General features: G+C 47.3%; 1 protein-coding gene across 2 annotated transcripts in view; it reads left to right on the plus strand.

Moving 5' to 3' along the window:
• LOC149326077 (uncharacterized) overlaps window positions 1–16,897 on the plus strand; it is a 127,734-nt gene that overhangs the window by 21,442 nt on the left and 89,395 nt on the right. For both annotated transcript variants that reach the window (XM_089562369.1, XM_089562370.1), the window contains exon 2: window positions 6,146–6,368. In XM_089562369.1, the coding sequence (XP_089418495.1) occupies window positions 6,146–6,368 (223 nt within the window). The remainder of the gene's footprint in view (window positions 1–6,145; window positions 6,369–16,897) is intronic.

Below are 16,897 nucleotides of genomic sequence, written 5' to 3' on the forward strand. Positions count from 1 at the left end.
GGCACCTCATTTTAGTTCCATGGTTTCTTCTCTGTAATGAGCATGCTTCTGACGATGCTGCACCACAGTGTGCGAACTGTGACTGGGAGCACTCCATGTCATTTGGAAAAATGAGAGGTTATTACACTGAAGACCAAGAAAAACATAAAATGATCGATAAAATATGTGATTATCTTTAAATTCGATACTGAGTAAATGAACAAAGTAAAGTAAATCATGGACATAGGAGTGTTCATCAGCTCTTGTAGTGAAATAAAAATGTACATGTCCATGCAGTTAAGTGGGCGTCTCAGCGCGACATTTCCTCATGCTTTAATCACTTTGAAACTCTTTTGTGCCTGCGGTATTATGATTTAAGAACCTGAAATCTAGATGGGAGCTTTCACCAGTGTATGGTTGGGGTCCAAAGTAACAGACCCCCGTGTTCTGTCCCCGTCCTTTCTTAGTCGTTTTGCGCTAAAAGCTCTTACTTTACCAAGATGAACCAACTCGCCCAGCAGAACGTGTTACAGACCCTTGTCCACTGCACTGGTATTGACGTATGGAATGCTGGATTCAGAGGTGGGGTTAGTTACTTTTGCCCCCGATAGTACTTCTTTCTGTGTCTGTATGAAAATTTTAAATTTAAATAACTGCATTACTTTCTTGTGAAGTTATTGCGATTTCATTACTCTTTGTGAGCGATAGCTGGTAATAAACTCATATTTGCGTGATCCTGGGGAAGTAGTTTTCCAAGGGTAGTTTTGCCATCTATGCCTACACATGTCCACGTACACATCCAGTTGCCATGCTTTACCTCTACCACCCAGCCACTTCGTTCCTTCTTTCCTCAACTTTTGATTTTCTTTGGAGGAGAAATTCCGGAGGCCCGTGTGCTGTGCGATGTCAGTGCACGTTAAACAGAATCACAGGTGGTTCCGGAGCCCTCCACTGCGGCGTCTCTCATGGCCCAAGGCGCTTTGGGACCCAACAAAACCAAACCAATCAACTTTTGATCAGGCCTGTTGTTGAAATACTGAAACAGATCTGCTAGGCACATAGGTGGTGTAGTATAGGTATAGGATGCAACACAGGAGGCACACAACTGTATGTAAACAGTAAAAGCCAGCATACTTGTGGTGATATGCCCTAGCTCACCCGCATTTCGGCCAGGCAAACGAACCTGCACACCTATGTTGTGCATAATGCTACGGCTAGATGCTTGTATAGCTGTTCCCTGTGGAGCATCTGTCTCCATTCCTGAACTTCTGGCAGCAATCGGAGAGGCTTGAGGTAATTAAATAACAGTCTGTGATTGTTCTTCAGCTGCATTTCCAGCATACGCAATTTTCAGATGCAGAATATCCGACTTGTCAAATGCAAGTGGATGAATGATGGTGCTTCATAAAAAGCTTACCTCAGTGTGTTCTTTGGAAAGTATCGTCATCACTTGTGTCAGGGTTAGCCTGGAAGCCTCAGGAGGCCAGATGTAAAAATGCAGTATACTATGCATTATGATAAGCTGACACACTGTTTAACAAGCACACATAGATGATGATGCGTGGTGCAACTTACCTCTTCATGTCCTGTGGAAGACTTACCAGCTCACCATCTGTTGTCACCCAGGGTCCATGCGGGTCCTTGAAAACCCTTGAATTTGGAAGAAGTGTTTTCAAGGGCCTTGAGAGTCGGGGAATTTTTGTGGGGTCCTTGAAAACCCTTGAATTCTGGTGTGATGAGGGAGACGGCCGCAGAAAACGCCAGCATCTTTTAATTTCTTTTTTCACAAATTATCTTGTTGGAGATGACCAGAACTCCACCTCTGCAGCTTTGATCGCCGTCCCTTTGGCAAGAGCTCTGCATAAACGCAGACTGCCCGACGCCGCACATGGCTACCCCGTAACCAAGAGCAAGGTTTGGGTGCGAAGTGAAAAGAGACACAGTGCGAACGTGGTTTGGGCAGGGAACCTGGCGTGCCGTGAGCGTAGCGAGTCGGTGCAGTTGCGACTCAAGCAGTTCACCGGCACACAGCAAGCATGCGTGCGTCGCTCCGCTAGCGCAACGTAGTGTTCCTCCCGCAGAGAGCATATACAGGAACACTAACGCAACGCAGGATTCACCTAAAGCCATTCTGTAAAATTTTCTGTCCACCATAAAAAAGCCAAGTTATAGGGGCTTCAGCATAGCCCACAGCTGTGCCGCCATGCAGGAAATTTTCCTTCATGCGGGCAACAGGGATCGAGCACCGCTTGGCCCCGCTGTACATACATAAGGTTCGCACCGGAAAAGTTGAAACAGCTTTGTTATTATAATAAGGGAGTAATTACTCATTGGCATCCACCCGAGCGCAGCCATACGGCTACAAAGGAAAGCTATACACAGCTGTCTCAGAAACTTCGCAGTTCAAGAAAATTCGTCCTGGTCCGGGGTCCGAATTTTTCTTTAACTACGAAGTTTCTGAGAAAGCTGTATAGCTTTCCTCTGTAGCCGTATGGCTGCGCTCAGGTGGATGCCAATTAGTAATTACTCCCTTATTACAAATTTACTCCACCTTGGGGGATTCCCCTAAACATTTGACCAGCTTTGTTATTAGAATGACTTCGAGCAAATACTGAGCATGCTGGCTCAGGTGCCAGTCTTTTTGAAATGATGCCGCGCGCAGGCACGTCTGGCAATGGACTACGCTGCTGCTTGGCTGCCGTAGTCGTTCCTAGGCCTAGCCTGTTTGGCACCGCAACCGCAGCTGACGGTGCGTCTAAAGCAGCCAGAGCTGAATGAAAGGTCTGCTTTTGGTACGGCTAGATGTCAGATCCATCAGCTTATAATAAAATAAAAATGTGGTCAAGTTCACGATGCTTTCAACAGCGAAGCTTGCAGACGCAGGACAGATGTGAGGTGCAGCTGCGGGTAGAAACGACAGAAATTTGTTGGTATCGCAGTTACCGCTCTTACTAGCAACTCTGCTGGAAAACAGTCCTCAAGAGACGTTTATTTTTGACGTTAAAGGTCTGTTGTGTAATAAATGCTAGATACGTGAGATGTAAGAAATGTTTCTTTAATAAAATGCTGTGTTGCTAAGTCCTTGAAAGAAAAAGTCGGGGGGTCCTTAGAAGTCCTTGGATTTCATGGCTGAAAACCAGCATGAACCCTGGTCACCTTAACGTTGGCCTGGAAGCCAGAGGAGCCCAGATGTAGAAACACAGTAGAGTGTGCATTGTACCAGGTTAGCGCACAGCTTCACAAGAACACATGGATGGCAATATCTTGTACAGGTACCCCCTGTCCTTCGAAAGATGTTCCATCTCCTTCATCTGTTGTTGTGTCAACCCTGGCCTGAAAGCAAAATGAGCTCAGTTATAACAACACATGAAACTGTGTATGTCATTACAGATTTTATGAATGACAGAAATACTTCAGCAAGGTGTGTTGCTGGGCGAGTTGGTTGGGATTCATCTTCAGAAAAAACAGCGCTTGCAGACAAAGGACCAGAACAAGAAGGACACACAACTGCGCTGACTAACAACTTTTATTTCGGAAGGGGGCCGATCCGCGCCTTTTATACAAACTAGAGGGAATGGTGCGCACGCGCACAGGTCAGCAAAGTGGGAGCATGGAAAGAACTAATACATAGACCAACTATTCTTATCGTCACTGATAACCAACAACGCAGCCAAAGCAAGCGAGAGAAGAAAAAAGAAAAAAGAGATAGAAACAACGGGGAAACAAAGGCAGGGAGAGTAAAGAAACAATTCCAAAAAGTTCTAAAAAGATCCCGAAGAAGCCAACAACCAACACGGCTAAACGAATGACGATGAAAGGTGACAAAGATGAACAGACAAGCATAAAAAGTGCAGGAAAAGCCTTCGGGATCTTTTTAGAACTTTTTGGAATTGTTTCTTTACTCTCCCTGCCTTTGTTTCCCCGTTGTTTCTATCTCTTTTTTCTTTTTTCTTCTCTCGCTTGCTTTGGCTGCGTTGTTGGTTATCAGTGACGATAAGAATAGTTGGTCTATGTATTAGTTCTTTCCATGCTCCCACTTTGCTGACCTGTGCGCGTGCGCACCATTCCCTCTAGTTTGTATAAAAGGCGCGGATCGGCCCCCTTCCGAAATAAAAGTTGTTAGTCAGCGCAGTTGTGTGTCCTTCTTGTTCTGGTCCTTTGTCTGCAAGCGCTGTTTTTTCTCAGGAGAAATACTTCTGCAGGCAAAATTATTCTCCAGGTCAGTCAACGTGGACAAAAGGCAAGGAGCATGAGGCTTGCTCAAGATGCAGACATATTTTATAAGAGGTGGACTAAGTTTACAAGCTTACTGACACCATCTGATTTCGCTGAAAATGCAGTTGACTTTATTAAACTTGCTACCTGCACTCCTCACTGTGGGCCTTTGGGACCACAGAGAGGAGTCGTATTTGAGGCACATTTTTATCAAAGTGCATGTCATGAAAGGTGTTATGAATGAAACAAACACAGTAGAGCCCACTTATAACGTCCTCAGTTATAACGAATGCTCGTTTATTACGAACGAGGTTGGGGATAACAGTAATTCAAAATATGTATTCGAGCAATGCCACTGTGTCTCAGATCAACGAACGACTGTGACAGTACAACAAAGCTGTGCAACAGCTTTTTCGCCCGGGGGCCTTCCACCTCTAGTTGAAAATGAATGAATTGAACTTGATTAGAGTGAACGTGTAGGTGCTGCATATTCGGCCTCGCAGTCGAAAAACGCGCGCTTCCTGCCAGTGTACGTGGATACCGAAAAGCATTTTCTAGCTTCCGTGACACGCCCACCCTCTTCTGAAACCACGTGTCGACCACGAAAGAGCGATAAAAAGCGCGCATTGACGGGCTGCAGTGTCAGTTGGTGCTTATGCACCTGTGCCGGTTGGCCTAAGTGGAAACAGAAGAAAGAGTGGTAGTGTACAATCACTGACCATCGTGGCATCGTAGTTTTTCATCGACCGTGGCGATCATCTGACTAGCCTTAATAGGCTCCTTCAGAAGCTAACTGGCACTTGTAAATTGAAGCGTGTCAAAAACGAAACCACGCGGGCACGCAAAGTGCATAGACACGAAGCACAGTAGCATACCAAAACTCACTTGGCCGCCTGCGGCACTACCAAGTATCGTTTCTTTTCTTTTTTTTGCTTCCAACATTCGGGTTGTCTGTCTTCATTGTGGGATAAAAGTGTACTATAGATTTCAAAGCAGTATTCAACCGCGCAACCTTCCTTTGTCAGCCTCAGTGATTTGTGGCACCTATTGTCCCAGTGCATGCTTGTGCTTGCGAGATTGGCCTGTGGCAGCGATACCTGTATTTGGTTGCTCTTTTCTACGTTACAAGAGGTTTGTTGTCAGTATGAGTGGTGTTTTTGTAATCAGGAGCTGGTACTCTGCCGATACAAGCCAACTTCAATTTCTCCTCAGTGTCCCTTTGAGAATTTTTCCTTGTGCGCTTGTGCTCTGGTCACAACTGAACACGGTTCGGTGGGATCTGAAAAGGATGCTGCGCTCTCGACGATCTCTGTTTCAGGCGTTACCTCTTCTCCAGCCCTTGCTGTCTGTGTAACCACTCAACGAATAGTAAATGAGAAGCTCACAAACTATTATTTACACAGACTCACTAAGTTTACTTACTGCTCTCCACTCTAGAAATGCAATCACTCCGTTACTTGGTGACATCATACATAACATAGTAATAGCCATAACATAGTAATAGCCACAGGTCAAGGACAAAACGTGACACTCTGCTGGGTCTCGAGTCATGTCGGAGTAAAAGGAAATGAGAGAGCAGACTTCTGCACTGCTCAAGCTCGTGACAAGCAAATCTGAAAAGCAAATATATCGTTAAAAGATTCATTGTAACAAAAGACAGAAATGGCAGTCCGTATGGAACAATGAAGCAAATAGCAAACTACACTTAGTGAAGCCAGTTCCAGTGAAGCCAAAGCTCAGTGGTGAGTACTAGTAAACATGAGAAATTGGAGCGCTGCTGATGATGCTTGGTACAGCTGGGCGATGACTGTGTAGCCATAAATTGGGTCTAGAAGAGCTGAAAAACCCTTCTGTTGTTTCCTCAAGTGTAATTATTGTTTGAGGCATAAAAGGTTTGTAAGAACTCTGCAAGATGGGCACGTGACCGCTGTTGTACCCTCTGTCACTGCAGGCGCACTTTGAAGAAGATCAGTATGAGCCAAGGCGCACAGATCGCAAGCTCAAGCCATTTGCCGTACCCACCCTGTTCAGCCACCGGAAAGTTCCCAAACGGCGCCGGACGCTTGTGCGTGGCAGCCCAGCCGAAAACAGCAGTGATGCCACGACTGTTGCCGCCACTGGAGCGGCCCCTTCTGAAGCCGTGGCCACCAGCCAGCAGGCGGGCGTGCACTCAGGTGGGTTGGTGGGTGAGCCCCAAACGTTGGGGAATTGCTCACTTCAGCTGAGAGCACACACTGGCTGGACTTGATGCAAAGTTCCCTCCTCTGAGCATGAAAGGGCACTGGACCTCCTGGAATTGGTCAGAGCATCTCAGCTTGGAAGTTGCATGTCTATGCGCCAGCATTGCACAGTATTTGCTACGCTCTGCCCAGTTTATGTTCTTTGCCCTGGCACATACCAAAACCAGTTAATGCCAGTGTAGGTGCACAACTCTTCACATTCTCTTTGCCTTCTTTTTGAGCTGACCGAAAACCTTGTGTTGGCGCTCTTTGGCCTTAGACGCCCTGGTGCGAAAAAAGGCATCATCATCATCTTTGCCTTCTTTTGCTGTCACCCTTCTTGCGGTAGCTTGTGCTGCTTTGTATAGTGAATGAATTTAGTGAAATGTACATTATTAGCCAAAATGGCATTCAGAGAGCTGGGAAGAATGACTCAGGTTTGGAACGGCAAGCAATTTTCAAGCGCAACTGTTGATCCTGTGCCATCATGTCATGATCTAATGATTGTCCCTTGGTGACCCATGCATTGGAAGCGTTGGATAAGAGTTGCAAACTTGTAGCATTTCATCCCTCATTGCCCCCTCATTACCAAAATGTAAAAAACTGTAAGATTTATTAAAAAAAGAAAATTTTGATGGTTTTTGAATGTCCAAGGATGATAAAACTGCATTTCAATAAAACTTTGGCTGGGCCTAGTTGGTACATGATGTTGTGAAGGAGTAGGTTGCGCAACCACGGGACGAACCACGAAGAAAAGACACAGAGACACACACAGGCGCTCTGTGTCTTTTCTTCGTGGTTCGTCCCGTGGTTGATAAAACTGCAGGCAAATGCGCAGCTGTATCAAAAGCAAAGTTTAAAACTGCTCCGTCGCCTGCAAACGCAGTGTTACAAACACAGGGAAGTTTAGGCTGTTTTGCCATTAGGGTTAGCGTTTGCATAAATTTATCTTTCAGATTTCTGGCAGTTTGATCTTGCTTGAATAATTGTGTTGGAAAAGGCTGTTTCTGCAAATGGGTTAGCACTTTGTGTAGTTCTGTCAGCATTTTCACTTGACATACCATAAATAGCATAAAATAAATATTGCTGCGAACGGATCAGCTTCGCTGGCCACCCCAGCACATTCTTGGGCGGCTGTGCACTGCACATCGTCGTCTTCTTCGGTTATTACTACTGCTGACTCTATCGCACTGTACACTGCGCATCGCTTTTCTTCAACTACTAGTACTATCAAACTAGTGTCGTCATCATACGACCCAGCAAAGCAACACCATGAGCCAGCCTGGCTAAAGACAGGCTTTCGCACGCCTACTCGGTTTAACCTTGTTAAAACCCTACCACTTTCTTGTACTGTCTCATGTGATATGAGGGGCCATGTTGGGTGTGAGGGAAATTTATGTGAAATGTATGGAATATTGATTAGAAATAATTACTGGTATGTCAGTGCTTTGAGGCCAGTCAAATTAAAATATGTAATGCATAAAAAAGGTAATTCGGAGTGGCTTAACCGTGATGTGGTGATGTAATGTTGGCATCTAATGCTGTTCATCTGTATTTCATGGGTAGTGGCCGAGACTAGCAGGCTTGCGTTGCATGTATCTTAATGACTTGTGCAGCCTTCGCCCTGCATGAACCTTCTTTTTCCAGGGAGCGCAGAAACAGTGTGCAGTGCAGGAAAGTGTGAGATGGGATGGTGAGCATGCCCTGGTATCTGAAAACCCATAAAGTGGTAGTAGCATTTGTAAATGCAAGGTAACATTTCATTTCGTTGTTGGTTTATTCTTTTACTACTCTGGGACTATCAGAAAGTGGTTGCCGTTTATAACAATGCAAATGAATGGTGCAACATAAAGACAGGAGGGATTCTGACCTAGCCTTATTAAAAGCAGAGAACCCCAATGGCACAGAACAGCAGTGAAGACACACAACTATGCGGTGCAGTGAAGTTATCTTTGTACTAAGCCCTGATGTTATTTATTTTATCTTATTTATTTCCACAATACTGCAGACCCTCATTTGGGTCCAGGCAGGGAGGACGGAAAAATACATTCACTAAATACAGCTGCATCGTAAAACACAGAACAGTAAAATTGTCTATTGCAGCACATACTATACAGTCTAAAATAGCTCACAAAGTGCGTTGTCAAAATCAACAGTTGATATCACCTGTTATGATAGAAATTGTGCTAAACTGCTTCAGCACTGTGAGCTGGTTATTCAGTCAGACATAACCTTAATTGCTGGCACCATTTCGAAACAGAAAGGCATTCACTTGTAGGGAACACGACCGTCTCCCGATATTGCACCAACTCGCTCAGTTTGTGGTATTCCTTGTCCCCAAGTTTGTAGTAATTGGACTGATGAAAGACGGCATATCCAATTATCAAATAAGGTGGATTACTGTCATTATAATGCAAATTAATGGTACATTGGAGGGAATTAATTGTGTATTAAATTGAATGCATTGTGAAATAATTGTGAATAAAGGTGAATTATGTGATTAAAACAATTATGTGCTAAATACAGGATAAATTAGTGATAAGTGATTGAATTAAAGTGAATCAGTTGTGAATTGAGGTGAATTAATTATGAATTAATTGCAAATTAAGGTGAATTATGAGGTTCAAATGATTCTGGTTTAAATAAGTGATTGATCTTTAATTAAAGCATAAGATAATTACACCAATTCAGTAGCTGAATTAATTAACAAACAAAAAAGAAATGATAAACAGAGGCAAAGAGAGGTGACGAGTGCCAAGGAGGCATCAGTATTGTCTTTCGCGTTCTCCTGATGCGGGTCGCTGCAGTGATGTGTAATGTTTCCTAGTAGGCGAGCGATGCTGTGTTTGCATTTCGCTGTCCATTTCATTTGTGCAACATGTGAACTCCAGCCCTTTGCCATCCATTAAAGAAAAGATGAAGGTAATATACATTATATAGGGTTAGTGCAGGCGTGCGGCTGGAAGAATTGTCAAAGACAATGGTTCAACCGGGACAGGGACTGATCAAAACTGGTCTTGCTGCAGGGTTATGGGGGCAATTAAGTCTGTTTAGTTGCTTCTGACTAAGGCAAGCCTAGGTATGGACGAAAATGATAGAACTGGCTAAAATAAATGAAAAACTGGAGAAGTTTCAATATGGAGATTTATTGATGTCTTTCAAGCTTTGTAAGGAAGTATGGAGGGCCACCTAACAGTACATGTGAGCTACTACTGTTCTTGCGAATATATGCGAAGTATGTGCTTGGGAAGCTACAAGGTACATGCTCCAGAGTGCTTCAGAATGAATTTTTCATTCCTCTAAAGTGTTACAAATTGGAAATTTTAGTTCTTCAACAAATGCTCCAAATTGAAATTTATTTTATGGGTGTGCAAATATTTGAAATCGTGCATAGTTTCCTCTAAAGTGCTACAAATTGGAAATTCTAGTGCTCCAACAAATGCTCTAAGTTGAAATTTATTATATGGTTGTGCAAATACTTGAAATTTCGCATAGTTTGTGAATGCTATTTGCTATTCGATTCGCACAGCACTTTAACTGCTGAAATTGTTCAAAACCTCTTAAACATTAAGAAATTAGGAATTTTCTGTTCATATAAACTCGTGGTGAAGATTTCCAAACGGCAATATCTTGTCGCATGGAAGAGTCAGTTAACTGGAAGCCTGCGGCAAAAGCCTGTTACGCTTTGCATAAAACCACCGAAGGCCATTGTTGGGCAAGTTGGAAGACAGAGGGCAGCACCATGTCAGTGCGTTGTGCCATGGTGCAGTCGACAGCTGGCTGTGAACCTGACGGGCACAATTTTTTCGTTTTAGACACGTGGCGCATGTGGAAGGGAAAAGCTGCTGTGGTTGTTTTGCAGTCACCGCTTTGATCGCTCACGCTATTTCTCAATTAAAATAGTATAACTGCGTATCTTATTAGACCATAGAGGATTAGCAAGAAACGTTTGACAGAAACATAGGCCTAGAACCTGGAAGCTGTGACTTGCATAATGAGGGGTTTTAATTGGGGAGGTAAATGCGTTCTCCCCGCTTAACCGCGGCTGACACAGTTCGAACCGCATGAGCCCACCCTGGGGTTGCGAGCGCTACCGAGGGCACGCCGACCACGGTGGGCCTTGCTCTGAGGGGACAAAGGAACTGGCTGGCACAAACAAGGCATGTATTGCTAACACAACAACAACGCCAGCGCGCTTCCCCGGTCCCCAGCAGAAGAGGCCAGTCTCTCCCCCGCGCGCACGCAGCAAACATGCCATCCCTGGCGCGACACCGCCCTCCCCTGTTAGTTAAAGTAACACAACTAAAGAGGGGGTGCATCGCGGGGAAGCTAACCACCGGGGACGAGTTGAGGGTTCACTGCAGGGAAGCAAAGCACAGGGGACGAGTAAAGTGTGTCCCCACAATATAGCACGGTTTGTGCGCTTTGGTGTCTAAAAGTATGGTTTCGTGTTTGGGTCTTTAGTTTGTGTCGTGTCCGGTCGCTGTGTTCAATGCAGCGAAAGACGCACACGGTACTTTAAGACGTTGTATATTTAAAGCTGATGAGGGTGCGACCAGCGTCGACCGAGGCAAGAGCCGAACTGGCCGCCCGAAGAAAGGAGGGAGCGGAGAAGCGTCCACGGGAGGGAGTGGCTTCCCAAAACAGGAGGAGGATGCGGGGGCGCACCGTGGGGGGGGCATCTGGCGACAGGGCGCGAGGAGGGGGCAAGTGGCCGTTAGGACGGAACATTGCACTGGTAACACACACACAAAAGCAGTAAGGGGACACAACACTTCCTTCCCCCTTAGAAAGTTGCCTGGTAGCGTGCAGGGGGTCGGCGCTCACGCGTGGAGGCGCGCTGGCTTTGTGCACTCGGGGGAGAAACACTTGCAGGCTGGCTGTTGCTCGCTGTGTCTCCTAGGTCTGTCCTGGGCGAAGTCTCTTCTTCCGGGGAGAGGTGCCACGCTATGTGGGAAGATGGCGCACGTGTTTTCTCCGCTGCCGGACGGCTCTCAGACGGCGTCATAAATCTACGCAGCTGGTTGAGGTGTCGGCGTGCTACTGTGCCATGTATGTTGACGAGCCAAGAGCGCAGGCCTATGCGTCTGACAATCGTAGCTTCCTCCCAGCGTGGCTTTTTGAGAAACTGGCGAGCGAGGACGCGCTGCCCCTCATTAAGCGTGCCGCAGCGCGGAATTGGTTTTTCTTCCCGGAACGTCTCTGCCTTTGGCTCGGGGAGGATGGCTGTGAGCTGGGTTCGCATTTCACGCTCGAACATCTTTTTCGCTGGGGTCTGGCCTGTTGTGCTCTGAACCGTCGCGTGCTGCTTGAAGAGAAAGCGCGCAAGGCGGCGCTGCAGTGAGCCTGTCTGATCTCTTTCAAGGGCGCGTTTTAGCTCGGTCACGTAGCGCTCAGCTTGTCCGTTTGTCGCTGGGTGGTAGGGGGTCGATGTAACTGATGTGATACCGTTCTCGCGATAAAACTTGAGCATCTCCGCAGACACAAATGGTGTTCCGTTGTCCGATACTACCTTGCGTGGCAGGCCGAACGTTGCGAATAGTGATCGGAGTTTGTCAATGACTGCTGCCGAAGTCGTCTGTCCCATTTGCCTTATCTCAAGCCACTTTGTGTAGGCGTCTACGACCACAAGGAAAGTGCAGCCCTCAATTGGTCCAGCAAAATCAATGTGCAAGGTGTGCCAGGGTGTGTCTGGCTTTTCCCATTCTGGGACAGGAGCTTTCGGCAGGGCGCTCCGGCTGCTCTGGCAAGGCTTGCATTCTCGCCCCACTGTTTCGATGTCGTTGTCAATGCCAGGCCACCACATGTAGCTTCTGGCACACTTTTTCATTGTAACGATGCCCCGATGTCCAGCGTGGATGAGAGACATAGCTTGTGTGCGTAGTTCTCTCGGAATCACAACTCGGGACCCAAATATGATGCAGCCGCGATGAGTGCTCAACTCAGTAGCTCGCCTGCGGTAAGCGTCGAAGTTGTCCCCTTTGAGTTTGTGGGTGTTGCCTTGTTGAACAGCTGTGTAAACTAGCCGGAGAGCTGCGCTTTTCTGCGTAGATGCTGCAACTGTGCCTGCTGTAAGCGGAGGTTCCGGCAGTGCTTCGAGCATCAGAACGCCTCCTGCTGGAAATGGTTCATCAACAGTTGCGTCTAGTGGCAGGCGGCTTAGCGCATCGGCGTTTGGATGTTTATTCCCATTGCGGTAGACCAGATCGTAGTCGTACGCTGAGAGTTTGATGCACCAACGTGTCATTCGCGGAGACAAGGTTGGTGGCATAGGCCTTTGTGGTCCCAGAATGCCCAATAGCGGTCGGTGATCCATTATAAAGGTCACCTTTCGGCCGGCAATGTACTGGTGAAAGTGTGTCGCCGCGTAGACGATGGCTAGCCCTTCTTTGTCAAGTTGCGCATAGTTGCGTTCTGCTTGCGACAACGTACGTGAGGCGAAGGCGATGGGGGCCTCCCTTCCTTGGTCGTCAGTTTGCAATAGAACCGCGCCGACTCCGTACAGTGATGCGTCGCAAGCCAAAAGCAGAGGCTTCCTTTCGTCGTAGTGGCGGAGGACTGTACATCTTCGAATCAGGTCTTTCAGGGCATCGAATGACTGCTGATGGCGTGGCGACCATGGCCATGTCACATCTTTCCGAAGGAGTTGGTATAAGTCGTTGGCCACACTAGCTCTTTGTTCCAAGAACCGGTCGTAGAACGTCAAGAGTCCGAGGAAAGCCTGTAGCTCCTGCTTGTTTGTTGGAGCTCGTGCTTCTGTGATCGCTCGCACTTTGGCCTCGGTAGGGTGAATGCCTTCCGCATCAATTCGGTGTCCCAGAAATTGCACCTCTGGCACCGCAAAACAGCACTTCGATTTGCTTATGCACAAATTAGCGTTTGCTAGCCTTTCGAGAACGAGCTCTAGGCGCACTGCATGCTCTTCAGAAGAAGTGCCACTGATGATGACATCGTCAAGGTAGGCACAAACTCCTGGGATGCCCTGAAGCACTGTCTCCATGAATTTTTGAAATATGGCCGGGGCTGCAGCTACGCCAAAAGGCAGTCGCTTGACTTTGTACAAGCCTTTCAGTGTATTAATTGCCAATAATTCAGCAGTTGACTCGCTCACCTTCAGCTGCTGATATGCCTGGGTGAGGTCCAATGTGCTGAAGACTCTTGCGCCACACAGTACACTGAATACTTCTTCAGGTGTTGGTAGCGGGTACGAGGACGCCTTAGTCGCAAGATTGGCGGTTCTCCGGTAGTCTCCGCAGAGGCGTATGGTTCCATTCTTCTTGCAAACTACGACAAGTGGTGTGGCCCATTCTGAATGCTGCGTCGGCTCGATGACACCTTGCTGCTCCAGTTTTTCCAACTCCTTTTCCACTGAAGCTCGGAGAGCAAACGGCACCGGCCTGGCCTTCAGAAATTTGGGTTGCGCGTTGTCCAACAACTCCAGTGTGACCGGGGGCCCTTCGTTTCCTGGAATCTCTTCCGAGAATACTCTTTCGTATTTCTCTTGCAGTTGCTCAACCATGTTCTGGCTCGGCGTCTGGTGTATGCCGCATATCATCACGCCTAGTGGAGAAAACCAGTTTCTCCCTAGAAGGCTTGATCCTGAGCCCTTCACAACAAGCAGAGGTAGCGTATGGGTCTGGCCGTTGTAACCAACCTGCACGTTGGCAGAGCCCAATAGTGGCAGATCCTGTCCTGACCACGTTCGCAGGTGCGTGTCGTCTTGTTGCAGGGCTGGTGCGTCAGATGGCCACGAAGTTCGGAACGTGTCCTCACTGATCAGAGTATAGGCTGCGCCGGAGTCCACCTCGGACTTAATCAGCTGGTGATGTACGCTTACTTCTGTAAAAATCTTTGGTCGCGTGCCGAGATTCATGGTGTTCAGGTCGTACAACACAGATGGTGTTGCTGATTTTGTTCCATGGAAATCAGATCGCGCCGTATTCTCTGAGGCGTCAACGCTGTGATTAGGCTGGGAAGGTGACTTTATCTTGGCAAGTCTCCGCTTCGTAATGCATGCTCTTTCGATATGCCCTCACTTGTGGCAAAAATTACACGTGGCTGACTGGAATCGACATCCCTGGGGGTTGTGTTGGTCGTCAAACCGCCAGCAGCGTTGTGCCTTTTTGACCGATTTTACAACAACAGAAGGTTTGCGCACCTGGTTGCTTGTCTGGTGTACCGGCTCGGTGTTCCGGCGAATCCCTCTCTGCTGGTGACCGGCGCTCTCCGCTCGAACTGCGATGTCGTAGGCATTGCTGAATGTGAGGTCCTTTTCAGCGAACAGGCGCTGCTGCAGTGACTCGTCACCCAGTCCGCACACAAATCTGTCGCGTAACATCACGTCCAAGGGAAGCATGGTGGTGTTAGCAGACGAAGCTGCGTCCATTTCCTGCCCGGTAGCTGTTGTGGTCAGCGTTCCAAAATTGCAGTCGGCAGCGAGCTTCTTGAGCGCGGCTACGTACGCGCTCACAGTTTCACCTTCCAGTTGATCTCGTCGTTGGAAGCGAGCCCGGCTGTAGACCTCTGATGGCCTCGGGTCGTAGTGCTTTTGCAGTGCTGATACGATGTCGTCGTAAGACACTGCCGCTGGTGGCCTTGGCTGAATAAGGGCGCAGACAGTGTCGTAGGTCTGCTCCCCGCACAGCGTCAGCAGGTTGGCCCTCTTCAAGGCAGGGTCTGTGATGTTGTTAGCTTCAAAGTAGAACTGAAGGCGTCCAACCCACGATGACCACGATGAGCCGTTGAATTCTGGTATCTGATTGGGAAACCCTCGCGTAGCCATGGCTTGTCAATAGCTTTGCGTAGCGCGTGTCGAATCCACTTTCTCGTCGCCACTGTCGTGTCCGGTCGCTGTGTTCAATGCAGCGAAAGACGCACACGGTACTTTAAGACGTTGTTTATTTAAAGCTGATGAGGGTGCGACCAGCGTCGACCGAGGCAGGAGCCGAACTGGCCGCCCGAAGAAAGGAGGGTGCGGAGGAGCGTCCACGGGAGGGAGTGGAGGAGGGTGCGGGGGCCACCGTGGGGGGGCATCTGGCGACAGGGCGCGAAGAGGGGGCAAGTGGCCGTTTGGACGGAACACTGCACTGGTAACACACACACAAAAGCAGTAAGGGGACACAACACTTTGCGACAGTCCGGAGAAGCCGATATGCGAGGGCTAAGCTGGCTATGTGTCATTGGGAACACTACGTTTGGGGCGGCATTCCGCAACTGATGCTTTTTCTTCGGGCATCGTGAGGGAGAGTGTTGCAGCTTAGACTGCTGCTCATGTGTCCATTTCATGAGCTGTTTTGTTGCAATAATCGACCACTGACGACGTGGCCACTCCTCCGGCAAGGATGGCTGCCTTACAGGGCTTCACTGCAGCATTCAGTGTGCTCCTTTCTCACTCAGTACTATAGACATCCGAGCTAGTTGGTGGTTTCTAACACTGATTCATATTTCTAGTGGAAAAAAGAAAACATTGACAAAAATTAAATAGGCACCATGGACGGCTTTGTCATGCAAGCAATAAGTCAAACTGTGGTATTAGATTTTTTTCAACTGTATGCAACAGTTATCCAAAGAATTATAAACAAAGTATTAGTCTACAAAGTAAAGCTTATTACAATTCCTACTACGATTTCTCACCAGTATTGAATGCTTGGTAGGCCTTACAGGTATAGTAAATTATGTTGATGGTGGGTGAAAATGTTTTGCAATATTGCTGTTTCTTTTCACAGTTGTGTTTTGTAGGAGATCATTTGTTTTTAGTTTAACTAGCTGTACACTTGTTCAAAGTTATTTGAAAATATTGGAAAATTATTGATTTGCAGCCAGTTGTTATTATTCGTATTCACATCGGAACCAAAAATTGGATATTTGAATATCAAATTTCAATCTAGAATATATCTATCTCTGAATATCTATTGAATCTAGAATATATCTGTAGCATTACTGATGATGCCTTCCCTAACTACTTATGCTGATCATCGTAGCAGACCTTTACTGTTGTTGTTGAGAGAGGTTCCTCCTCAGGGTTGCTGAATCTGTCAGTCTGGGCCTGCAGCTGATGGTGCGCTTGTTTTAAGGTAATAGCATTGGGAGCGTCTTTGGGGCAAAAAAAAAGATGCATTGTTAATTCCCAGGACCAGAATCAACATCACCAGACCGCTAGTGTCAACTTGGATCTTCATTGTGTCCATGTTGCCACCTCGGTAAACCTTTGGAAAAACATCAGACCACCAGCTAGAGGACCCGAAGAGGTGTCTACTTCTGTGCAGACAGACACAACCAAGAAAGAATGACACAAAGCTTGATCCAAAGGCATCAACAGGTTCTATGCCAACACATAATTTAATTGGGTGTCCCTTTAGAACAGTCCTTACGCCGCCGCGGTGGCTCAGCGGTTATGGTGCTCGGCTGCTGACCTAAAAGACGCGGGTTCGATCCCGGCCGCGGCGGCTAGAATTTCTTTGGAGGAGAAATTCTAGAGGCCCGTG

Source organism: Amblyomma mixtum, chromosome 10, assembly GCF_055824585.1.
Source record: "Amblyomma mixtum isolate Tamu chromosome 10, ASM5582458v1, whole genome shotgun sequence".
In the NCBI taxonomy this organism is placed as follows: domain Eukaryota; kingdom Metazoa; phylum Arthropoda; class Arachnida; order Ixodida; family Ixodidae; genus Amblyomma; species Amblyomma mixtum.